At 42.4% G+C, this 26,364-nt stretch overlaps 1 protein-coding gene across 1 annotated transcript in view; it reads left to right on the forward strand.

Annotated features, from left to right (window-relative positions):
* Positions 1 to 26,364, forward strand: part of CSMD2 (CUB and Sushi multiple domains 2) — a 579,318-nt gene that overhangs the window by 525,224 nt on the left and 27,730 nt on the right. Inside the window, 6 exon segments of the mRNA XM_081055778.1 lie at positions 810 to 983; positions 2,251 to 2,424; positions 9,313 to 9,486; positions 12,206 to 12,394; positions 20,494 to 20,667; positions 25,099 to 25,281. Of these exon segments, the coding sequence (XP_080911904.1) occupies positions 810 to 983; positions 2,251 to 2,424; positions 9,313 to 9,486; positions 12,206 to 12,394; positions 20,494 to 20,667; positions 25,099 to 25,281 (1,068 nt within the window).

The following is a 26,364-nucleotide window of genomic DNA, read 5'->3' on the forward strand; positions in this document are numbered from 1 at the left end:
AATAAATGCTTCTGTCCTACATGAGGGTTTGAGTAGCTCACCAGAGCACCCACTACAATAGGAAATACTCATAATATTTACCTAATCAATAAGGATGTGACAGAAGTAAGTGTTTGTAAGGGGGTAGAAGGAGATACCTTGTCAATGAGTGTAGGAAGTTTGAGACGGGGAGGAATGGTAGCCTCCCAGCACCTGTTGTCCAAGACACTGTTGTCTTATGCACCCGAGTGCAGACTCCACAGTGAATATAAGCGTGTATGTGGCCGAGGAGGAGTCGCGAGCATTTAACAGCTTATTACAGTGAAGGCACTCACATTTCAATGCAGCCTCAGCCGTTGGGCCTCACCCCATGTGTCAGCCAGTGCTCCATGGAGAAGGGGTGTGAGGCTACTGCTGGGCTTAGCAGAAAGGACAAGGACATTGATTTGCAGTGTCTGCCCTGGACACGAAGGACATGCCTCAGAACTGCCATCTCTAGTGCGGTGGTTCCTCACCAGGGAGCACAGCTCAACCACCTGAGTTTTTGAAAAATGCACATGTCTGGGCCAGAGATTGTGAGTCCTGGGTCCAGAGTACAGCCTGGACATTTTGAAAGCTCCTCAGGTGCTTCGAGCAACACCTCCAGTTGAAAATCACTGCTCCAGTGTAGTAACATCACACAAGTCACTGTCATGACCCATATTCTGGTTATGAGTCCCAGTAGAGTAAGGTTAAACAGGTCTTATTTTTGTCACTATTCTTGCTAATCAGAGGCAGCATGTGTCTCCCCACTTGGGGCTGGCTTATTGAGCTTTTTGTGATCTTTTTAGTCATCTCCTGTGGAGAGCTCCCCACCCCACCCAATGGGCATCGCATAGGAACGCTGTCTGACTACGGGGCAACCGCCATCTTCTCCTGCAATTCTGGATACACGCTCGTGGGCTCCAGGGTGCGGGAGTGCATGGCCAATGGGCTGTGGAGTGGCTCTGAAGTCCGCTGCCTCGGTAAGTGACTTTCCCGGGCCTATCTTGCCCATTTTCCCCTGCTCAGGACAGGTTAGATCTTTCCAAAGCTGGATCCCCATCTTTGAACAGTGTCATTTTATCTACTTTTATAAACTGCTTAATCCAGACACCAGCTATTGGGCATCTACCACGACTAAAACCCTACACTAGCTTTTCTTGGGGCACCCAAAAGAGTGAGAAGAACATAAAGTCTGATGAGACAAACCTTTGAGCGGCTCTCATTCTGATAAAAAAACACAACCCTTTCTGGCCCTTGAATGCTGGGTGAAGCCCCAGTCTCCACCTTCAGGGCAATGTACAGAGTCACATACCTAAATTACCTTTTAGATTATATATTAGCAAATTTTATGTATGTATGTGTATTTTACATATATAATATTTTATATATAATATATATTATAATACAGAACTATAATTATATAACAGAAAGATATTTTTGTCACTTGCTTATATAGATTAATATATATATACATACATATATACGTATATACATACATATATAAATAAATAAGTAAAATAAGCTATAATAAACTCTTTAAAAAAAAAAACACCTGGCTTACGAAGAACAAAGTTATCCTTTCCCCCATGGCTGATCCATCCCCTGTCTGCACCGTAGATTCTAAGGTTCTCTCTCCTCGCACTCCTTTCTTAGACCCCTCAAGTTCAAAGGAGAGTCACAAATACACAGACCTACCTAATAGTGTAGCTTGGATGGTCTGTTCCAGAGTGAACAGTGCTGCGCTCCCACTCTCTCAGGTGCCCGTAATTTCCACAGAGCTAAAGGATGCTAGTAGAAATGCTAGGAATACACTCTACCCAAACCCCATTTCATAAGAATAACTCACCTAGGTTTACACTTCCTGTGTGCCTTGCCATTCAAAGAGAAGGGAGGATGAATTTAGCCAGACCACCTGTTTTTACATGTGTACTTCCAACACAACTAGCCAGGTAACCGTGATTAATTTCTCATGTAGGAATAGACACAGAGACTAAAGCTCAGAGATGGATAGCCATTTGGGATGCAGCCTTGGGATCTGGCATTGCAGTCTTCAACACCATTTGCTAACATGCCTAGGATTCCTAAAGCCACTCCTGGAGGGCTACGCGCAGAGGGAGATGGGAAAATAATAAGTGGTTGGGTACTTGGTCCTTTACCATCCCTGTCTCTTTTCACCTTGACCAAGCCCCACCACATTTTCTATAAGCTCCTGTTTGATTTACACTCTTTCCCCATCCCCCACCACAGCTGGACACTGTGGGACTCCTGAGCCCATCGTCAATGGACAAATTAATGGGGAGAACTTCAGCTACCGGGGCAGCGTGGTGTACCAGTGCAATGCTGGCTTCCGGCTCATCGGCATGTCTGTGCGCATCTGCCAGCAGGATCATCACTGGTCGGGCAAGACCCCTTTCTGTGTGCGTAAGTATGTTAGCCACTCTCCATAGTCACGGGCTCAAATTCAACATGGACTTTCTCCCTTGTTCACTTGCTTAGGTTACATGGAGATTTTGCATATTTTGTGAATTTTTTTCAAAGATTGCAATTATTACATCTACTGATTTCAGTTTTCTGCGTATCACTAATTATTGCTTTCACCTTTATTAGTTCCTACCTTGTGATTTCTTTTGGTTAACTTTTTTGTTCATTTTCTGGCTGTTGAGTTGGGAATTTAATTCATTTATTGTCTTTTTTACTGATTGTTATGGATATAAGTGTTTGAGGCTATGGAATTTCTTCTGACACTACTCTACTTATATCTTATAGATTATAATAATTAATGTTTTATTATTTATTAGAAATTCTGTCATTTTGCTATTAATTTTTCCTTTCACCTAGAATTTTTTTAATAGAAGGTGTGTTTTTTTTTAAATCCAGGTGGAAAGACCTTTTTAATTTTTATTTTGTTATTCATTTCTAATTTTATTGCATTATAATAATATTACTACTTTGTAGAATTTACTGATGCTTTCTTTGTGACATAATATTTGATCAGTTGTTATGAGTGTTTTATGTGCATTTGAGAAGAAAGGGTACTAGGGTGTAATGTTCTGTACATAGTCATTAAATGTGCCTTCTTGATTATGTTGTTTATGTCTTGTCTACACTTATTTATTTTTTGTTCACTTGACTTTTGTTCTGAGAAGTGTTTTTTTTAAAGTTTTCTATTATTAGTGTGCTTCTATCTATTTTCCCACACATAACCTGTATTTTCTGCTACATAAAGGTAGTTGCTGTGTTATTTAGTGCATAGATATTCATAATTATTATATCTACATTGCAAATTGTGCTTTTAGCCTTTTTAAATGTCTCCTTTGTCATTTTAAATATTTTTAGCATGAATTGTACTGTGACTGATATTAGGCTTACAATCCTAAATTTCATCCTTAACAACGTAATAAACAACATTTTGTACTTATAAAATTTTAATACTCTTCACCCCCCCCATTTTTTATTTAAAGTTTTATTATATAGTTTATCAATTTTTAATAGTATCCTTTGACTTTCACCGATTGACTGTACAGCAATCAATGACCCTATTCTACTTTCCGTGTCCTTTTCTCCTTCCGTTTTTAGTTGTATTATTTCTACTTTGCCAGAACATAAAATGTTCATTATAGTGTTTATATAATATCATTCTGCCTTTTCCCCTACCTAGAGTTTACTCCTAGATCTACAACTAAATATATTAAAAGTTCACCAATGCTGCTGAAGTTTTCCCAGTTACCTCTTAGTTGGGTCAATCTCAGTCTCTAGTGGATTCCTCAACAGTGTCTCCTTTGCTTAATGTTCCCCAAGTTCTTCCATGTTTAAAACTGTTTTTCTGAACCTTAAAACTTAAAGGATAGTTGGATTGTATATAAAATCCTTGGTCACTATTTTTTTTTTACTTTCTTAAAAATGCTCCTCCATCATTATTTTGCTTTGCATGTTACTCTTAAGAATTCAAATACCATGTTTCCCTGAAAATAAGCCCTAACCAGAAAATAAGCACTAGCATGATTTTTCAGGATGACATCCCCTGAACATAAGCCCTAATGTGTCTTTTGGAGCAAAAATTCATATAAGACCCAGTCTTATTTTCGGGGAAACACAGTATTAGTTTAATTCTATTGTTCCTATAAATTATTTGGTGACTTTTCTGAGGGCCCTTATGATCTTTTTTCCTTTATCCTTGAAGTCTAATATTTTTACTAGGATATGCCTGAATTGACTGTTCCAAGACCATTTCCCCAGGCACACTGTGGACCTTTAAATTTGTAGATTTAAGTCTTCTTTTATTTCTGAAACATTTTCTTGGATTATAGTTTTAAACACTAATTCAAACCCACTGTTTTGTTTTCCTTCTAAATCATCTCCAATTATGTGTATGTGGAATCTTCTTTGCCTGTCTTCTGTTGTAGCTACTTTCTTTCTGATCATTTTTACTTCTTTATCTCCTTTTAATTCCCTTGGTTGTTTACCTGACTTTCTTCATTACCTCTTATTAAATTATCATGTGATAATATTCTCCCTCTAATAATCTAGTCTTCATTTCTGAGATAATTTTGTCTTTTTCTTCAGTTGTTTCCACCATGTAATCACTTATCTTTTAATTTCTTCCCACGTTTTGTCCATTTCTTGTTTTAGTTGGATTTCATGTGTTCTGTTTTGGTGAGGAGATTTTCATCGGCTGAGATATGTTGATTGCTTCCTATTTTCTTCTTATTGTAGCTTTGTATAGATTTAGGCTGATGTTGTCTATTCATTTTGTGGCTTTAGGGTGGTTTACAAGAGTACCTTCTGTCAGTGTAGCAAACTACGGTCATTTTGTTTTGTTTTTTAATAGAAGGCTTTCTTGTATGTGATAGGGAGAGTTGTATATCCTCTGTTTTGTTTGTCTTTTGTCTTGAAGAACCCCGAATTTTCCCCCTTTTGCTTCTTTTTCTCTTTGTTAACCCATCTCCAGAGGATATCTCTTCTTTATCTGTATGTCCCTCCCTCCATTCTTCTCTCCTTCCCTTCCTTCCTTTATTTACCTTTCTTTTCTTCTAGAAGCAATGAGGAGAATCACACACATTTTTATGTCCCTTCCCTGTCGTCAGTGCATCCTGACATACCAGAATCCTTTTTCAATGTGTTCACATTTAAGATGAATGTTATCTTTCTAGCTGTGATTTTACATCAATATTTGGCTCTTCCCTTGCTTTTCTCTTTCCATGCAGTCTTGCTCTCCACAAAGGTTTGCATCAGAAGCATGAAAAATAGTTCTGCCTGGGTTTAGTGTTTATTTTTCTCCTTACACATAATTTAAAGTTTATACCATAGCATTCTCTGTCTTCCGCTGCAGGCCTGGGCTTTCTACAGTTTTATTTGTTTTTCTTGTTAATCGGCATTTTTTTGGGATTTAGATGACCACTATAATTCTCAGCTGCCAGGGAGTAATTTGGAAAATTCTTTACTTTTTAACACTCCCTAAAGTAAGCCTTTATGTAAAGTGCAGGGTTTTGTTCTTAATTTTTGTAATGCCAATTTTTGTTTTTAATACTTCTTCTTTATTTGGCTTTTCGTATATAAGATGGAACGATAAAATATTGAGATTTACTCAATAAACAATGCAAGAAAATTAGTCTTAATAGCTACCTAAGTATTAAGTTTACAGAAAGCAAGACCCATCTATATTCAGTCCGTCGTCCAGATGTGTATAAACAAAATATATTTAGTTTCATCCCAGAGACAAAAATTCAGAAGCCTTCGGGAAATTGGCACAGAATGTGTGTGAAGAGATTGGGTTATAAATAATAGGGAATATTGGAGTCTAGAATTAAATGGAGAATATCTGCCTGACCTAAAGATATTTTAGACCTGCTCCATACTGAAAGGCTGTAAAGTGGTTAGACACTCGGACCCTGAACCTATAATAGATTGCCTGGGTTCAAATCTCAGATCTACCACTGTACATCATACTGCTATATGACTTTAGAAGAGTTAGCTTATCTCACTCGGTCTCAATTTTCTCATCTATAAAACACAGATACCTCAAAGAGTATTACAAGGATTAAATAAATTAACACATCTGAAATGCTCAGAATAGTGCCTGATACAGATATTAAGCAGATGCTGCTGTTGTTACCGTGTTTCCCCAAAAATAAGACCTGGCTGGACCATCAGCTCTAATGTGTCTTTTGGAGCAAAAATTAATATAAGACCTGATCTTATATAAGACCTGGTATTATATTATATTATATTATTTTATATTATATTATATTGTATTTATTATATTGTATTTATTATATTATATTTATTATATTATATTATACCCAGTCTTATATTAAAATAAGACAGGGCCTTATATTAATTTCCGCTCCAAAAGACGCATTAGAGCTGATGGTCCGTCTAGGTCTTATTTTCGGGGAAACACAGTATTGTTGCTGTGATGATGACAGTGGTGATGGTGGCTGTAGTGATGCCGCCACCCTGTCGTCACAGAATCCAGGATCTCTTATAGCAAGCCCCATTCTCTCCTGGAGCACAGAAATTTGGGAGGTGCCTGAAGGAGGAAGGCAAGAGCGAAGGAACAAATATTTAAAAGTGATAAGTCTGTGGTAGGTGCTGGGGTTAGCTGTCATCACATATACATGCAAGGTTTCCAATATCAACCGTTATCAAAACTTCCCAGCAATCCTTCCTGCCATCTTTCTTGCCCATTCCCATACAGCTATTTTACAATTTCACCTCTTTTCTGAAGACTCATACTCCCCCATACTGTATTCTCAGCAAATAGCTAAAGCAAATAGTTAAGATGCCCTGGAATCAGAGAAGCTGGGTTCAAAACCAGCTAAGCCACTTGGAAACGGGGTCCCTTGAACAAGCCTCCTGACTCCTCTGAAATTCTGTTTTGCTATGAGGATGATGACGGTTCCTACCGCACAGAGTTGTGGGGATGAAATGAAATAATGCATGTAAACCCCAGCAATTATTAGCCAATTATAGAATCTTACCTTCTAGTTTGCAGAGATAATAATAGAAGCCATCAGACAATAACTCCTTCCACTTCCTGCTTCCCCACCCACACACCAGTCCTTTTCTGCATTCATCCTTACCCCTTCCCTCCCACCTCAGTGGAAGAGCTTCTCTTCAGGCCCAAGGCTATGCCCTCCACTGAGTCTCTGTGTCTCCCTCCCCCCTGCCTCCTTAGTGAGCTTCGTCTGTTTTTAACTCTCTTCTCTATACTGCTGAGTTAATTTCCCTCAGCCTACAAGACCATATTCAGTAAACACTTCCTTAGCACCTACTATGTGCCAGGCCCTGTGTTAGGCATTGTGGATAAAGATGGATTGAATGTGTCATGGTCTCTGCCCTCCGGAAGTGTGGGCCTAGTGGTGCTTGTGTTCAAGCCCCAGTTAAGTGCTCAAGCCTTGAGAGGACCCCTGTTTTCCTTCCTCGTGATGTTTCTCCTTCTCCCCTTTGCAGCCTGTGTCAGTGAAGGTTCTCCAGGCAAACAGATCTATCTGGGGTGTCTGACATTTCTTGAGACTCTCCCCGGGGCTTCTGTGACGTTCTCACCTCCTATCGAGCTTTGTTTTGCTACTTTGCTGACCACCCTCAGTTTCCTTTGCAGGTTTTTGGTGGATCTTCTCTCCAAAAGGTGGTATTCCCAAAAGTTTTACTCCTCAGCACTCTTCTCTCACTTTATACGAGTGGCTTTTAACATTGGGGAGGGTGTCCTGACCCTTTGTGAACCTGGTGAGAGTGATGGATCTTCTCCCATGCAGACTGCGTACATACAATATTTTGCAGAGAATTTCAGTGGGTTCACAGATCCTGGGAAGCTTATCTGCACTCTCCCACCAGCTCATTGACCTGGCAGAGTCCTAGTCAACCTTGAGATCCATCTCAGATGGCATGCCACCCTCTCTGGGAACCCTCCTTAACCCACTGTGTCCCCAGTGGAGGGTGGAAGCTGCTCCTGAGCGCTGATCTCTTTCCCAGCACGAGCCCACTGTGTCAGAACAGTCTGCTTCCTGCCTGCTCTTCTACTAGACTGTGCCCATATCGTATTCCTCCTTGTTTATCATCAGCACATAGCAGACTTCCTAGCATATAGAAGGCACACAGTAATGTTTGATGAAAAGTAAATACATGAGTCCATTTTCAAAGCGACCCTGTCAATACATATTGAAATCCTTACTTTACAGAGATAGGCTCAGAGTGAATAGTCCAAAGTCAGGGAAGGACAGAGCTGAGTTGTAAATGCTGGTCTGCTGGCCTCCATAGCCCATCCTCGTCCCACCACGCCAGACTGTCTTAAACCCCTGTAGTTAGTCCACTAACAGTATGTCTCCCCCTCTGCCCAGTTCTTTCCACTTAAGTCAGGAATGTTGCAGTTGAGATTTACAAAAAAGAACTGACCCAGAAAGATATCAGAGTTGACTGCAGCAAAACCTGGGTCCTGCCTACTCTTGCTCCTCCTACCCCCATTCACACCATTTGGGTTTGGGGTGTGGTCCTCATGGATCCAAGGAAGCATTCTGCATGGTCCTCAGCCAAGGGAGAGACCTCACAAAAGCAACAAGTGGGAGTTCAATCCAAAGAGACTAGGGCACTAGGCAGGTCCTACACAGAACTAAGGACTGTGGAGCAAAGCAGAAATCCGGGCATCGATCCATTCAGGCACTCACTCACTCACTCACTCATTTCTTCATTCGCTCAGCAAATATTCATCAAGCTCATTCCTTCCAAATCACGCAGATGGGCTCCTCCACAGTGCCTGGGTCAGAATAAGTAAAAGAGCCCAGAGAAAAGCCAGCAGTTACACCAATTAAAGCCCCTTCACATGGAAGGAGTGGCAGGGGAGGCGTAATGCTCTCCCAATAACCCTGGTTCCCCGGGGTTTGCCTCGGCCACTGGTCTGGGAGGGTGACCAATCTCTCCATTCAGGCTTAGTTAATATTGACCCTGGCTCTGTCAGGATTGGCCCAGGAACTAAGATGGGTCTGAACTGGCTGACGGGTAATCATCAGTATATCTAGCAATGAAGAGTGGCAATGGGGAGTCAAGTGGATGACCGAGAACTACAATCCAGGCCTAATGCCCTATGAGGAGTCACAGAATGATTTCTCTCCTGTTGTCCAAGTTATGGACATGCCTTCAAAGAAGAAGGAATGTCGCCATGATGATTTCAGGAAATAAAGGTTTTGCTGCTGAAGAGACTAAAGTTAGACTTATGGCTGACCTTCACTGATGGGCATGATGCCAGGGGAGAAGAAAATAAACATTTTAGGGTGTGGAATAACAAGAGGGCTTATGTATCTCCTGTTTTGTTTACAGCAATTACCTGTGGACACCCAGGCAACCCGATCAATGGCCTGACTCAGGGCACCCAGTTTAATCTCAACGATGTGGTCAAGTTTGTTTGCAACCCTGGCTATGTATCCGAGGGGGCCGCTAGGTCCCAGTGCCTGGCCAGTGGGCAGTGGAGCGACGTGCTGCCCACCTGCAGAAGTGAGTCACCCTTCTTCTCCTTCTCCACCCCCAGCGCCTTTGCCATCTGTGGTTAGTAACCCATGAGCAGAAGCCAATGGACTCAGTCCTGGTGTTATTTTGACTCAGGTAGGGAAGGCTTAGAGCAGTGAAGTATCATAAATGGGAACTTTCTCAACCCCTAGATGTAGCCATATAAAATTTCATCATTGGTTGCATAAAGAAAGCAAACAAAGTTTTATCTTTCAAATCAGAACTCGGAAACAATCTTGTTTCTGTATCATAGAACCAATGATTCATCATTATCATGTAGAGCCCTATTCTTGATGAAAGGGAAAAAAGCAGAAGGGTTCGAATGAAAAATAAAAAGCAAGGAGTCTAGGGGTTGGGGTGAAGGGGGAGGGAAGAGAAGAAACCAAGGACTCAAGGACTCTGTAGAGGATATTCGGGCCCCATTTGGACTACTTGGGCAATAGCTCTGAAAGCTTTTGAAGGCTATTCACTGTTAATGGCAGTAAAAGGCAGATAGAACTGTCTGCCTCTTACCGAGAATGGCTGGGCAGGCTCAATGACATTTGAGTGGAGAGTCAGGGAGGGCTGAACAAGAGCAAGCCTGGCCCTGATATGGAGGTTGATGGAGTCCCCATAGCTCTGAGGGCTGAGGTTCCCTGGGATGATGGCTCCTCCTTGCAGTATTGGGAGTGCATAGTGATTGGCTGTGCAATGTGTCACAAGTCATTTGTAACTGATATTAAAAGACCAAAGTGTCAAATGATTTTTAAATAAATCAGGATACAGTCACAACTAACCTTAAAATAACTTCCCTCTCTTAACATTTCAAGGTGCCACATTGAGTGAGAGAAGGTTCTAGAGACACAGGGAAAATTGCCATGACCTTGTGTTGGCCTGCCGTTGATCATCTATTCAGACAGTAAAGAGTTGAGAATGCTGCTTTGGGGTGTTAGCCCATGTTCCCTTTTCCTCAAGAATTTTGCTTCATTTCCCCAACACAAGAAGCAAATTCTTCTGTAACTTCCTCCCCTGCCACACCAGCCCCTTCCCAGGGTAACATGCTTAACAGCCGTCTCAAAATCAGAAAGCTGAGGTAAAATCCTTAGAAACCGTGGCCTCCAGTCCTGATTCCCACCATCCCACTCTCTACCCTGACAGATTGACCTGTCTAAAATGCAGATTAGATCAAGTCACTCCCTGTTTAAAATGCCTTCCCAGACTTCCCACTGTCATTAGGAGAATAGTCCTCTTCTCTGGTTTACAGGGCCCAAACGACCTGGCCTAACCGCCTGTCCAGCCTCATTCTTCTTCATGTCTGTGTTGGGTCCCAGCCACAAGGAATTGCGTCCATTTCCTCACCCCCCAGGGCACTCCCACACAGGTTCCTAAAATGCATTCTTCTCTGCATGTCCCCTGCACCACCCCTTCTTTGTGTGACTTGTGCCCTGTCATCAGGAGCCAGCTCATATGTCACTTTTCCTGGGATGTCTTTCCCGCTCCACCCCCTGCACTGGGCTAGATGCTCTGCTTCCATGAGCCAGATGCTTCCAGAACATTCTCTGCTGCCCCTATCAGAGCGCTTATCAAACAGGATAATTGCTTGTTTGTTCTTTTCTGTCTAGACCAGCAGTTTTCACGTGGGGATGATTTTACCTATTCCCCTGCCCCAACAGGGGACAGATGTCTGGAGAGGTTTTCTACAACTGGAGGTTTTCTATTGACATCTGATAGACAGGGGCCAGGGATGCTGTTCAACATCCTACAATGTGCAGGACCGCCCCCCATAACAAAGAATTATCAGCCCAAAATGTCCATAGTACCGAGGTGGAGAACCCCTACTCTAGATGGTAAATTCTGTGGTATTCTTACTGCTTGGCACTCCATATACCACAATAAATACTGTGAATGAATAAATGCTTGTTTTGTGACACCAATCTCTCTGAGCCTCAGAGAGGCTCATCAAAGGTTAAAATGCCTCATACCTTAAAAGCTTATCAAAGATTTAAAATACCTGCCCTGCCCACCTCATATGATACCTATGAGATTCAGGCAAGATAATGGATGTGAAAATGTTTTGAAAGCAAAAGTACACAACGTGAGTTTTGAATGATATGGTCATTATTCTAAAATTGCACTCTGATTTTGAGTTAAGCTGCTTTGGAAACACTTTAACATTTAAAAGTCAAATTTATCCCCCAAGGTATTAATCTCTCCCTGAAAAACTCATAAAAGTGATTAAAACAGTTTCCAAAGGAGCCCAACCCCTGGTCAAGTCGGCCCATCGGTTTCACAATTGACGAGCTTTGCTGCAGGAGACACATTGTGCCAGGGAAAGGAGCACACAGATCGAGATATTCATGCCCTCGAGAGACTCAGGTATTCAAATAAATCACTGATACGTTCTGCAGTAGACGTTTGTGCAAGGGAGCACGGAGGAGAGGTTAGTCAGTCTGGGAGGAGGTGGGAAGGCTTCTCGGAGGAGGTGTTGTCTAGCTGGATGTGCAAAAATGAGTCCCTTAACCAGGTCATCAAGGTGGGGACAGAAGTACCAGTCACAGGACCTGCTCACCCTCCCAGGCAGGATCTGCCTCACGTTGTTGCCTATTTTGGTCTAGAAATTTTGCTGTACTGGAAATATGTGCCTGTTTGGCTTTCTGGATTCTCATTTCAAAGCATCTGGATGTCCTCGTGTCCAGGTGCGTGCATTAAGTGCTTTGCTCCATTGCAGTCATCAACTGTACAGACCCCGGGCACCAACGTAACAGCGTCCGTGAAGTCCATGCCAGCGGCCCGCACAGGTTCAGTTATGGCACCACTGTGTCTTACCAGTGCCACCACGGCTTCTACCTCCTAGGCACCCCGGTGCTCAGCTGCCAGGGAGATGGCACATGGGACCGTCCCCGCCCCCAGTGTCTCTGTAAGTAGACGTCATCTACTTAAAACGATCACCTGTGCAGGCTGATGGGATGGTTCATGTCAAAGAACTGCCCTCCCTTCTGTGGGGTGTGTGGGTGTGTGTGTGTGTGTGTGTGTGTGTGTGTGTGTGTGACTTCACCATGTCTGTCACTCTGGCTGCTCCTTGGATGGCAGAGCTCTTCTCAGGTGGGTTATTGCCATACCAGTTCTCTTATTCTCTTTCTTCCTGGCTGGAGGCCTGTTCCCTTTCCTCTCTAAGATTGCCACCAACTTCTTCAGTCTTTGGGGCTCCCTTCCATCAGAACTGGCTGCTGGCAGGACACTGTCTCCCATTTTACCCCTGCTTTGCTTTTCCAGAAAGACAATACACAAACCCCTTTCCTTTAAAGGGCTGAAGCAGAAATGCCCCAGACTCTTGAGGCAGACAGATCTGGATTTGAATTCTGCCTTTGCCACTAAACAAACTGTGCGGTTTGAGAGAAAAAAAGTTTGTCTCAGAGACCTCTCAGAGTCTCTGTTTCTTCACGTATAAAAATGACCCTAATACCTACTCCACTGGGTTATTTGAGGATGAAATAAGGAAATTCTTAAAAGTGACCAGTATAGTATCTAGTACCCAGTAAGCAATAACTGCTTTCACTATTATTAGGGGAAAAATATGGGGACATCGTGTTTTAAAACAAAGGGCGGGGCAGGTGCTCAAAATCCTACCATTTGGTTCTAGCCTCACACATCTTTATGACAAAATCAGTCCCTCCATCTCTTGCTCTCTGCTCTTGTTCTTCAAGCTGAATCCTATGGATTACTTTCCTTCATCTTCCTACTAGTAGAGGTGAAGATGTGTTCCAGACGGATTATGGGTAGTGAGTTTTGGCCACTCAGCAATCCACCTGCCTTTGGCGAATCATATACCTTTTGTGGTGCCCCCACACCTCCAATCTGCATGACTCCTTTTCCTTACATCCTGTGCCTCTAGGTATGATAGGAGACTATACAGCTATTCATGGCCCAGATTTCCCTTGTGTGAGGACCCCAACCCGTCCATCCAGCCCATTTATGACTGATAACTTTGGGGGGCTTGGAAATGGACAGCCAGCCATGTACCATGGTACCAGGTAAGATTCAGAGAGCATGGTGGTTGCAAATTGTATCTCCTGGTAAAATGAAGCTTTTTATCATAATAAAATCATTCTATCTGTATTAATTTTTTGCCCCAAAGCTTATTTAACCTGATGTTAACATTGATATTAAAGTAACTAACACATAATTATATTAATATAATTTATAACCAGCTTCTTTTGGAAGATTTAATCTATTTGCATATCTCCTCTTTTTAATGAAATATGATTCACATGCCATAAAATTCATTCTTTGAAAGTCTATAATTCAATGATTTTAAGACTGTGTTTCCCCAAAAATAAGACCTACCTGGACCATCAGCTCTAATGTGTCTTTTAGAGCAAAACTTAGCATAAGACCCAGTCTTATTTTACTATAATATAATACTGGGTCTTATTTTACTATAATTTCTAAGTCCGGGTCTTATATTAATTTTTGCTCCAAAAGACACATTAGAGCTGATGGTCCGGCGAGGTCTTATTTTCGGGGAAACAGGGTATCTAATTGTAGAACGTTTTCATCACCCCAAAAGGAAACTCTTCAGCAGTCACTTTTCATTCCCCACCACCACTCTATCCCCTGGTAATCATTAATCTACTTTCTGCCTATGAATTTGCCTATTCTGAACACTTTATATAAATGGAATTAAGTATGTGGCCTTTTGTGACTGGTTTCTTTAACTTAGCATAAAGTTTTCAAAGTTCATGCATGTGATTGCATGTGTCAGTACTTCATTCCTTTCTATGACCAAATATTATTCCATGGTATGGATAGACTGCATTTTGTTACTCATTCCTCCGTCGACAGACATTTGAGTTGTTTCTACTTTTTGGCTATTATGAATAATGCGGCTATGAACATTTATGTGGACATAAGTTTTCAGTTCACTTGGATATATACCCATATATCCAACTGGGCAATGGAATTGCTGGGTCATATGGTAACTTTATGTTGAACTTTGTTTTCCAAAGTGGCTGCACTATTTTACATTCTCGCCAGCAGCATACGAGGTTTCCAATTTTTTCACATCCTTACACTTGCTATTGTCCATTTTTTTATTATAGCCATTCTAGTGGGTGTGAGGTTGTATCTCGTTGTGGTCCTGATCTCCATTTTCCTAATGTCTTATGGTGTTCAGCATCTATTTATGTGCTTATTGGCCATTAACATCTCTTCTTTAGAGAAATGTTTATTCATGTTCTTTGCCCATTTTTTAATTGAGTTGTTTGTCTTTGTACTACTGATTTTTAACAGTTCTTTATATATTCTGGATACTATGCTTGTGTCAAATACATGATTTACAAACACTTTCTTCCATTTTGTGGATTATCTTTTCACTTTCTGGATAATGTCCTTTGATGCATGAAAGCTTTTCATTTTAATGAAGTCCACTTTACCTAGTTTTTCTTTTGTTGCTTGTGTTTTTGGTGGAATATTTAAGAAATCATTGCCTGATCCAATGTCACATCATGATCCAAGATCATGTCATCTGTGAATAGACGTAATTTTACTTCTTCCTTTCCAACTTGGATATCTTTTGCTTCTTTTTCTTACTTAATTTCCCAAGCTAGAACTTCCAGTACAATGTTGAATAGAAGTACCAAGAACAGACATTCTAGTTCCTGGTCTTTGGGGAAAAGCTTCTAGTTTCTCACCATTAAATGTGATGTTAGCTGGTTTTTGTTTGTTTGTTTGTTTGTTTGTTTGTTTGTTTTTGGTAGATTCCCTTTATTAGATTAAGGAAGTTCCCCTCTATTCCTAGCCTATTGTACATTTTTATCATGAAGGGTGTTGTAGTTTCTTAAATGCTTTTTATGAATCTATTGGGATGATCATGTGGGGGGTTTTCCTCATTCTATTAGCATGGTGTATTACATCGATTTGGATTTTCATATGTTGAACATTCTTGTGTTCCTGGAACAAATCACACTTGGTCACGGTGTGTAATCCTTTTAATATGCTACTGGATTTGGTTTACTAGTATTTTGTTGAGGATTTTTACAACTATGTTTATGAAGTATATTGGTCTGTAGTTTTCTTTCTTTTTGATGTCTTTGTCTGCCTTTGGTATCAGAATAATCTGGCCTTATAAAATGAGTTGGGAAGTGCCCTCTCTTCTAATTTTAGGAATAGTTTGAGAAAGATTGGTGTGATTTCTTCTTTATAAATTTGGTAGATTTCAGCAGTGAAGTCATCTGGTCCTGGGTTTTTCTTTGATAACAGCTTTTTGATTGTTAATTGATTCTATTTATTTGTTATAATTCTATTCAGATACTTTATTTTTTCTTGAGTCAGTTTTGGTGGTTTGTGTGTTTCTAGGAAGTTGTCCATTTCACCTAGGTTATCTAATTTGTTAGTATACAACTATTTATGTTTATAGTATTCTCCTGTAAGCCTTTTTATTTCTGTAAAGTTGGTTGATAGTCATAGCCCAACTTTCATTCCTGATTTTAAAAATTTGAACTTCTTTCTTTCTTCCTCTCTCTCTCTCTTCAGACTAGCTACACATGTCAATTTTGTATATCTTTTCAAAAAAAATATTTGGTTTTATTTATTTTTTCTGTTGTTTTTCTGTTTTCATTTGTCTGTATTATTTCCTTCCTTCTGTTTGCTTTGGGTTTAGTTTGCTCTTCTTTTCCTAGTTTCTTAAGGCGCAAGGTTAGGTTGCTGGTTTGAGAACTTTTTTTCAATGTAGGCATTTACAGCTATAAATTTTTTCCTGAGTATCACTTTCACTACATAACTTGGTAAGTTATATTTTTATTTTTGTTCACCTCAAAGTATTTTCTAATTTCTCTTCTGAGTTTTGTTGTTGTTATTGTTGCCCTATTGATTATTTAGGAATGTGTTTTTTAATTTCCATATATTTGTGAAATTCCCAAATTTCCTTCTGTTAATTGATTTCTAATTTCTTTGCATGTGGTTGGAGAACATACTTTGTATGATTTCAGCCTTTTTACATTTATGGAGACTTATTTTATGGCCTAACATACAGTCTATCCTGGAGAATATTCCATGTGCACTTAAGAAAATTGTATTCTGCTGTTATTGAGTGCAGTTTTCTATGAATGGTTGTTAGGTCTAGTTTTAAAGTGTTGTTCACTGTATTTCCTTGTTGATCTTCTCTCTGGTTGTTCTATCCATAATCTAAAGTGGGCTGTTTAAATCTCATACTATTGTTGTTGGTTTGTGTATTTCTCCTTCAATAGGGAAGGGACTATAACTGGCCCTCCTTCTGGGCCTTGTGTATTTCTCCTTCAATTCTGCTAGTTTTTTGCTCCATGTATTTGAGGTGTCTGTTTTTAGGTGAATATATGTTTATAATTGTTGTATCATCTTGATGGCTTGACCCTTTTGTCATTGTAAAATGTCCTTCTTTCTAGTAACAATTTTTGACTGAAAGCTTATCTTGTCTGACATTAGGATAGCCACTCCAGCTCTTTTTTTGTTACTGTATACATGGTATATCTTTTTCCATCTTTTTACTTTCAGCCTATTTGTGTCTTTGAATCTAAAGTGTGTCTCTTATAGACATTATATAGTTGGATCATGTTTATTATTCATTTTGCTAATATCTGCCTTTTATGTATTTAATTCACATTTAATGTAACCACTGATGAGAAATCACATGGAGACAGGGACCATGTGGAGAACAATCACGATGCCTCAGTTGACAGCCAAGACCAAGCCATTGCAGAAGGGAGTCAACTATAGTACTTACAAGTGTGGCCTCTTGGATTCAATCTGCCTGGTTTCAAGAACTAATTATACCGTTGAATAGGTCTATGACCTTGGGCAAGTTACTTCTCCTCACCATGCCTCATTTTCCTCATCAGTAAGATAGAGATAAGAATGGTACCTACCTCATCGGGTTGTCTTAATGAATAAAGAGTATAATCCTTGAAATTCACTCTATCAGTTATCTATTGCTGTGTAACAAGACATCTCAAAACTTAGTGGCTTAAAGTAGCAACTGTTTTTGTTTTCTCACAATTCTGTAAGTCAGAAATTCAGGTAGGGCTTAGTAGATATATCCATCTGGGTTCACCAGAGAAACAGAGCCAATAACCGATTATGGAATTGGCTCATGTGATTATGGAGGTTGAGAAGTCCCAAAGTCTGTAGTTGGCCAGCTGGAGACCCAGGAGAGCAGATGGTGTAGTTCCAGTCTGAGTTTGAAGCCCTGAGAAGCAAGAGAACCAATGGTGTGAATTCCAAGTCTGAATCCAAAGGCAGAAGACTGACGTCCCAGCTCAAAGACCATCAGGCAGAAAGAGAATTCTCTCTTACTCTACCTTTTTGTACTATTCAGACCTTTAAGAGATTGGGTGAGGCCTACCCATATTGGGAAGGGCAATCTGCTATTCTCAGTCTACCTATTCAAATGTTAATCTCATTCAGAAACACCGTCACAGAAAATGTTTGATCTAATATCTGGGCATCCTGAGGTCCATTCAGGTTGACACATAAAATAAACCATCACAGCAGGGATGGCTCATATGTGCTACCTGTAGCTCAATTAGGACTGGAGGATCCAAGATGGCCTCACCTACCTGTTTAAGGCCTTAGTACTGGCTGTTCTTCAGGTGGCCTCTCTCCATGTGGCCACTCTCTCCAGCAGAATGGCTTGGTCTTCTTTACTTGGAGGCTGAATTCCTAAAGCAAAAAAAAGGAAGTTATAAGCTCTCTTAAGGCCAGAGCTCAGAATTCCCAAAACCTCATTCCACTACAGTCTGTTGATCAAAGCAAGTCACAAGACCAACCCAGATTCAAGGGGAGGGCAAATAATAGACTCCATCTCTTGGAGTGGAAGGAGTGGCATGCATATCCAGGGATGGGAAGAATTGTGGTGACCATCTTTGCAAACAATGCACTACAGTCAGCCCTTTGGCGACAACAGTTTATATCCTTCCCATATGCAACATACAACCCCTCATCAAGGGGTTGTATGACCTCCCTGTCAAGACCTCCAAAGTCATATTTATTTTATTTTAGTTATCTGTTGTGAAACAAAGCACCCCAAAGTGTAGAAGCTTAATGCAACCATTATTTTATTGCTAATAATTAGTAAGGTTTAGTGGAAATGGCACATTTCCACTAAACCCTGCTAATGGCACCTGTGCCTGGAGTGGGCCTAAAAGATCCAAGATGGCCTCACTCACTTGTCAGGGAACTTGGTCCTGGTTGTCGACTGGGGCATCATTATTGTTCTCCACATGGTCCCTGTCTCCATGGGATTTCTTACCATTCAGCAGTCTAGGCCAGACTTCCTTACATGGTGGCAATTCCAAGAAAATGAAGGCAAAAGCTGCAAGGCCTCTGAGGTCACAACTGGTCGAATGTCATTTTCACCACACCCCAGTGGTCAAAGCAAGTCACAAGGCCAGCCCAGATTCAAAGGGGAGGAGAAACAGCCTCCACGTCTTGATGGGAGGAATTGGTAGCAGCAGTCTCTGCCAGTAATCTACCACAAGTACCTAGAACAGTGTTTGACACACAATAAGACCACAGTGAGAAGTGGAGATACACAAAACCTATTCATGCCATCCCTGTGCCTGCCCAAAATTCCATCATTGGCGACAGCGTGAACCCAACTCAGATTTTATCCCTTTAATCACCTGTCCCTGTCATCATCCACACCATGCCCTGTGCCTTTTCTGGGTATAAACAATGGCTATAGGGATCTCCCAACATACCCTAGGTTTAGTCTATCCAAGTCATTATCGTCTCTTCTTGAACTACTGCAACACCCTTCTGATTCTTGCCCCACTGGAATCTTCTCCACACAGGAGCCAGAAGGATCTTATTAAAACATACATCAGACCATGCCACTCCAGTAGTGTTCCATCATGCTTATGGAATAAGCATAATCTAGCTCCTAGCAATCTCTCCCACATGTCTTCTTCCATTCTTCTCCTGTTCACTTTCTTCCAGCAGCCCTGGCTTTCTAGCTGGTCCTCAAACATACAAAGGGTGTCCTTCTCACCCAGATCTTGCACGGCTGTCTGATTCACATCACTCAAATCACTGCTCACGTGTCACCTCCTCAGAGAGATCTTTTCTGACCACCCTCCTCAAAACTAGCATCCTCATCCCTACCCTGAACACCCTTTCCTGACGCAGCTTTATTTTCCTTCAGAGCACCGCTAGAATTACCTATATATTTTCTTATTTATAGTGTCTTCGCCCCCGAGACTATAAGCTCCACGAGAGCATGGGCTTTATTCTCCCAAACACATAAAATAGTGCCCAGCACCTAATAGGCACTCAGTAAATATGTACTGAGTCAACGACAGAACCTGGGGTTGACTTGTGGCTAGAACAACAGGGAGGCAAAGTGACCTTGACAGCATCACCCTGCCCTAACCTGCCCTAACTTCAGCTCAAGTATTCTAATCGTATCACTGGTTTTCACAGTCACACTGTGGTGTTTCAGGAAAGGGCATTTGCAAACTGAGGGAACATGTTGGGGACAGTGGATGTGGGCAACTGCACAATGCAGTGGGGAAGGGACTATAACTGGCCCTCCTTCTGGAACCTGTGGTCAATGCAGACAATCCTAGGGTGACGATCGTCCGTTTTTGTCTGATTATGTACTATGTGTACCAGCTTTCTGCCAGAGACATCTTAGGTATGTCCTATAGCAGTGAGGAAATAGGGAGAGGAGATCACAAGAGGCAAGAAAGTAAAGAAACATATTATTGCATACCTACTACCTGCTGAGCAGTTTCATGCATTTTATCCCTTCAACTCTTAAAACAACAGGTATTACTCTCCATTTCACTGATAAGGAAACTGTATAGCAAGATGAGTAGGTATTGTCTGCTGATGTCAGGTGGGTGTGCCAGAAGAAAGTTTGCTTCGATAGGTACCCGGGGTTTCTCTTTCTCTCTACCTGTCACTGCAAAAACCCTATTGTGTGTCCCGTGATGACAACCTATCACTGTGCAGAGTTGCTGAGATGTTTGCTCTTCCTCACAGTGGTGTCCTGTGGCCATCCAGGCTCCCCACCTCATTCCCAGATGTCCGGAGACAACTATACTGTGGGGGCGGTCGTGCGTTACAGTTGCACCGGCAAGCGGACTCTGGTGGGAAACACTACCCGCATGTGCGGGCTGGACGGACACTGGACAGGCTCCCTGCCCCACTGCTCAGGTATGGGGCCTGGCTTGGGGAAGTGGGGTCCAATGGAACACTTAGCTGATGGGAGATGGATGGGCTCCCAAGGTGTGAGTATGACAGATGGACAGGAGGGAAACAGACCTTTTGGACCCTCAACCCATCCCTCATGGGCAGAGAGCACAGCGATTAGAGGTCCCAACTGGACTTCAGCTCCTGGTGGTCTGAGCCCAGCTTCGTCCACTTAGCTGTGGTCAAGCCCATACAGCCAAGAGATTGCAAACTAGGAAGGATACAGCTATTCTCGCAGTTTAGGGTTCCCAGATAATCCCGTCTCCCAAAAGTAGGGGTACTACCGGCCGGCCCGGTGGCTCAGGCAGTTAGCACTCCATGCTCCTAACTCCGAAGGCTGCCGCTTTGATTCCCACATGGGCCAGTGGGCTCTCAACCACAAGGTTGCCAGTTCAATTCCTCGAGTCCCTCAAGGGATGGTGGGCAGCGCCCCCTGCAACTAAAGATTGAACATGGCACCTTGAGCTGAGCTGCCTCTGAGCCCCCCGATGGCTCAGTTGGTTGGAGCTCATCCTCTCAACCACAAGGTTGCCCGTTCGACTCCTGCAAGGGGTAGTGGGCTGCGCCCCCTGCAACTAGCAACGGCAACTGGACCTGGAACTGAGCTGCGCCCTCCACAACTAAGACTGAAAGGACAGCTTGAAGCTGAACGGCACCCTCCACTACTAAGATTGAAAGGACAACAACTCGACTTAGAAAAAAATCCTGGAAGTACACACTGTTCCCCAATAAAGTCCTGTTCCCCTGCCCCAATAAAATCTTTAAAAAAAAAAAAAAGTAAGGGTACTGCCAGAATATTGAACCAGATATTAATTAGGTCTCCCCAGAAAGGAAAAATTCCCAACGTACTGGCCACTGTTGCACAGGACAGTTGACCTCCCAGGGCAATCTCAGACGTGTCATTCTATTTCTAGAAGGAAATAGAATGGCCCCTCCCTCGTCTATATCCCATTAATCACCCAGCTCGTGAACTGGGCAGGACTAGGTATGAACCACGGGACTCCATTAACCTGGACTAGGAAGGCTACTCATTCTGTTTGGAGCCCTAGTGGAAGTGACCTGGGGAGGATGACATGGGGAGCACGCCTCATGTATATTGAGGCATCTTCAGTCCAGGAGGAAGAGGCATTCCAAAGAGGAAAGGCAGGCATTTCTGATCCAAAGGCCTATCCCATGATTTTGAGATTATAGTGCTAAACGAAATGTCAGACAGAAAAAGTATAGAACCATATGATTTCACTGATATATGTATATAAAACTGAAAACAACAAAAGAACAAGACAAACAACTGAAAGAACAAAAACTCATGGACATAGACAATAGTTTAGGGGTTACCAGAGGGTAAGGGGGGAGGGGGGCTCTAGAAGAGGGTAAACAGGGTCTAACATATGGTGATGGAAAGAGAACTGACTCTGGGTGGTGAACACACAATGTGAGATATAGATAATGTATTACAGAATTGTACACCTGAAATCTATATAACTTTACTAACAATTGTCACCCCAATAAACTTTAATTAAAAAAAGAAAAAGAAAATCAAAGGCCCATCTGAGCCTGCATTTGCCCCAGTCTCTTGTGTAAATAATCCCTTTGCATAAAGCTCCCCCTCTAGACACTTCCCTAGGACATTAGGCTAATGCTGCTCTTAAAGTCATTTGATCTATTTTGGGGATCTTTTTTCCCCATGAGAAAGGGAAGTAAGTGCAGGATAGAGGAGAAAGAACCCAGAGAGAAAACCCTGAGCACCTGCTACCCGTGAGCATACATAACCCAACCACACAGTCCTTCTCCTGGCCCACGGCATGGAATCCAACGTCTTTTCTCCCAAACTGTAATCTCCCTTTTGTGGAGTTGTGTTAGCAGAGGCTGGCAAATGACCTACTGGGAATATTACAGAAACAATTGTTGTCTGGAGTAGAAAACTAAGCAAGAAAACCAGCAAAACCCTTTCGACCCTAAGATTTCATACTTTTGTGACTTCCTAAATATTGGTCCTGCAAGGAAGAGGGGATTCTTCCTTGGTTACGTCAGAGGTGTGCAGGGTACACTTAGAAGCATGCGACACCTGGAGCATGAAAAAGGAAGAAGGAAGAAGAGAACCTTCAGGGGACATGGACCCCATTCATTAGGGGAGATATTGCATTCAGCTGTTAGAGCCCTGGTCCTGGATATCCTGAGGAATAGTTAGCAGTCTCATATCTCCTGTGTGTATGCATGAAGGATGAACAGACGCGTAGGCAACCAGAACCATGGGCAGAGCTTTCCTGGAGACCTCCGAGGACAGGATTAGAAGGGGTCCTATAAATGATAAGTCTGAGGAATGAATGAATCTTAAATGCCTTGGGTAAGAAAATGGGAGATGAGAAGAACAGGTAATTAAAAAGCAATGCTAGGTGTGTACCAGTGAGCAGGATATTATCCTCCCTTCCTGAAACTTACAGAGGTCATTTTTGCGACAGCATCTCCTGCCAGTCCTAAGAAATACACATTGAAGAGTTCCAGAGTCAAATTTTTGAACCTCATTCTCTAGAGCCCTTTCACCCAGTCATAAGTCCCTGGACCATCAAGGACGTGCAGAGATTTCCTGAATTTGAGACGTACTTTGGAAAGTTCATTGCCCACGCTTCAGGGTCGTCATCTTGCTGATATGCTTCTTCAGTAAGAGTCAACAGTTGCCATCTGCCCCCGTGGTACAATATTCTGTCCCAGACTCCCTTGTATCATTGAATTAGAAGCTCCAAACACTGCAGCAGGACGGGCCATTCTGTCAGATAACCCCCAAGACTAGGAAGTTCCATCCTCCGGCCTATTTTACAATATTGCTGGCTCCAGCTGAGGTCAGCTCGCCAGTGTGGGAGTCAGATACTCACCGTTAGGGCTACCGTCCAGGGGACCCAATACTGCCTGTTCCGTGAGCTACATCCTGGAAAACTTCGAAAGATACGAAAACCTGGCCAAACGTCACAGGGCCTCTTTTGTCAAATGTTTGAGTTGAAGGCTGAATGATCCCCCTCCCTTCGTGGGGAGCCGAATGGGGAGCATGGTGTTTTCATAGTCTGAGATTAGACTAGAAAAGTGCGTAATTCCAGGATTGAGAGAACGAGACATAAATGGTAAATGGTGAGGTGTATATGACCTAAACATTTCTCGACTCCTGCAAACTAGCTGTGTCACTCCGATGTACTCCATCTTCTCATGCGGTTGCCATTTATTCCTTAATTTTCCTCTCCCTTCCTCACGCGAACCACAGCGTACTCTGATCCAGTGATGTCTCTTACACATCTCTGTATTGTGACATGGGTTGGCTCCCATAGGCACTAGTTCTTGTGGTTTTGTCTCCTGTTCTCTGCCCTCCTCCATCTCTTGGGTAGGTTTGTACAATACGAGAACTCAGATAAGTGCAGAAATATAGCAGGAGGCAGAAAGAATGAAATGAGAGAGTCTACAATATTTAATCCAGAGCTCACCTGGATTGTGTAATTTGTGAATAGGGACTCTTTAACTAAAGGATCAGAATTCAAGCTGGGCTGCTGAGAAGGTGAGGCTATGCAAAGGAGTTGGGACTTTATCCTGGAGAGCAGGGGTGTCCAAACTGCGGCCCGTGGGCCAGCTGCGGCCCATGATCCATTGTTAATTGGCCTGCAGCAAATTCCAAAAATATATTTAGTTTACTTAAATAAACCAAGTGAGGCAATACGTACTTCACCTCGAGTGAGTGGGCCGGCTGTTTGTGTATTTTACCGCATATGGCCCTTGGTAAAAAACGTTGAAAAAAGTTTGGACACCCCTGCCAGTGTAGACACTGGGAAGCCAGTGGAGATGTTTCAGCAGGAAGGAAATAAGATCAGATGGTGATCGTTCATTGTTAAGATTTAAGGATAAAATGGAAGATGGATTGGAGGGAGACTTTAAGAAGGAAGAGACGTTAGTGAGGAGACTCTTGCAATAGTTCAGGCAAGATAATGCTGAGCACCTGAGCTAAGACCGTGGCACTGGGAATGGGGAGGTGACCCTAGAATCAACAGATATTCGTGGGAAAGGGGAAAAAAGGAGAAGGAAGAGCTGCGGCCAGCTTAGACCGCTGGCATTCCACACTGGCACAGGCAAAGAATTGAGGCATGGTCCACCGCAGAACCTTCCCTCTGCCTTCTTTCTTCCCTTGCTTTGTGGCCCTCAGGGACTTACCTGTGACATCGGACCTTTGTGTTCTTTGACCACTGAGTAGTAAGGCAGGAGCCTGTCCAGGTAACTCAGACTGGACACAAGTCAGTTTTCACCCCCCTAATTTGTGGGGCACACTGCCTCCCCTTAATAGCCCAATATCTTTCCCATAGTCCTCCACTCTCTTTTTTTCCATGCTGAAAACAATGGGGTTTATTTGGTTCTGGTCCATAGGAATGAGCATGGGAATTTGTGGTGATCCTGGGATCCCAGCCCACGGCATCCGTTTGGGGGATAGCTTTGCCCCAGGAAGTCTGATGCGCTTCAGCTGTGAAGCTGGCCATGCACTCCGGGGATCGTCAGAGCGCACCTGTCAAGCCAACGGCTCGTGGAGCGGCACGCAGCCTGAGTGTGGAGGTAATGTATGTGACCCTTCTGCTTTTCCCCTTTGCCTACCCTTGTTTCCCCACTCCCAAGCACCTGCTTTCACCAGCACAGATAAAATCCATGGCCCCCTTTGAACCCTCAGCCTCATGGGTAGTGGACACCAACAGATAGTTCATGTGCATTCTCATTAGTAAGGTAAAGACAATTGTATTCCCCACCCTCATCTAAGAAGGGAAGAAACCAGAATAAACTAAGTTTAGACCATTTATTCACTTTTTTCCCCATATAGTGTTATTCAACAACTATGTGCCGAATACTATAGTATGTCCGAGGGACACAGTGGTGACAGAGAGACACATCTTGCTCTCTTGGAACTTACAGTTAAAGGGAAGAGGCAGTGTTAAACAAGCATCCAAAGTGCCAAAAGAAAGAGAAATCCAATTTTCAAAAACCCTTTAAAAGTAATATAAACTCTGAATATTGTTCCCTGAGGTAGCCCTGGCAGGGAAAATTATATTTCTCCCCACACTCCTAAATTTGTGAAAAAACTCTTTTTTAGAAGTTTTCCTCCCAGACTCCAACTTTGTGTAGCTGCTCCCCAAATCCCTCTGTCTCTGAAAGACAGCCTGCATAGCACTCTCCTATTTAGGTCACAGTTTAACAGCTGAGAGTAAGATATTTGAGAAGATGTTGAAAGAGGAAGGAGACAATACGAAATCATCATCTAACAAGAGAGGAGTGGGAATGAAATAGGGAAATATATCTTTCCCAGACAGCATCTAGGTCTCACTCCAAATAAGAGGCCATTAAATGAAAGTGAGAGTAGTCGGCACTTCTCTAGGTTTTTGTTCAACCACATATTGCTACATAGGTACAAGCATAGGGTAGGTGAAGCATTAGGTGTACGACTGGGGTTTTATCAGGCAACTAAGACATCAGCAGAAAGTGGCACGGGAGATGAGGGTATACATAAAGTAGGTTTATGATGGTTCTTGGCATCTAAGCTGAATTGGGGGAGCAGGTTTATGAGTGGAGTAAGAGGCAGGGGCAAAAATGGTAGAATCAATAGATTATACGTCCCACTAGGGCCAAGAAATCACCAGAGAATGAATC

This window comes from Rhinolophus hipposideros (assembly GCF_964194185.1).
Source record: "Rhinolophus hipposideros genome assembly, chromosome: 8".
In the NCBI taxonomy this organism is placed as follows: Eukaryota; Metazoa; Chordata; class Mammalia; order Chiroptera; family Rhinolophidae; genus Rhinolophus; species Rhinolophus hipposideros.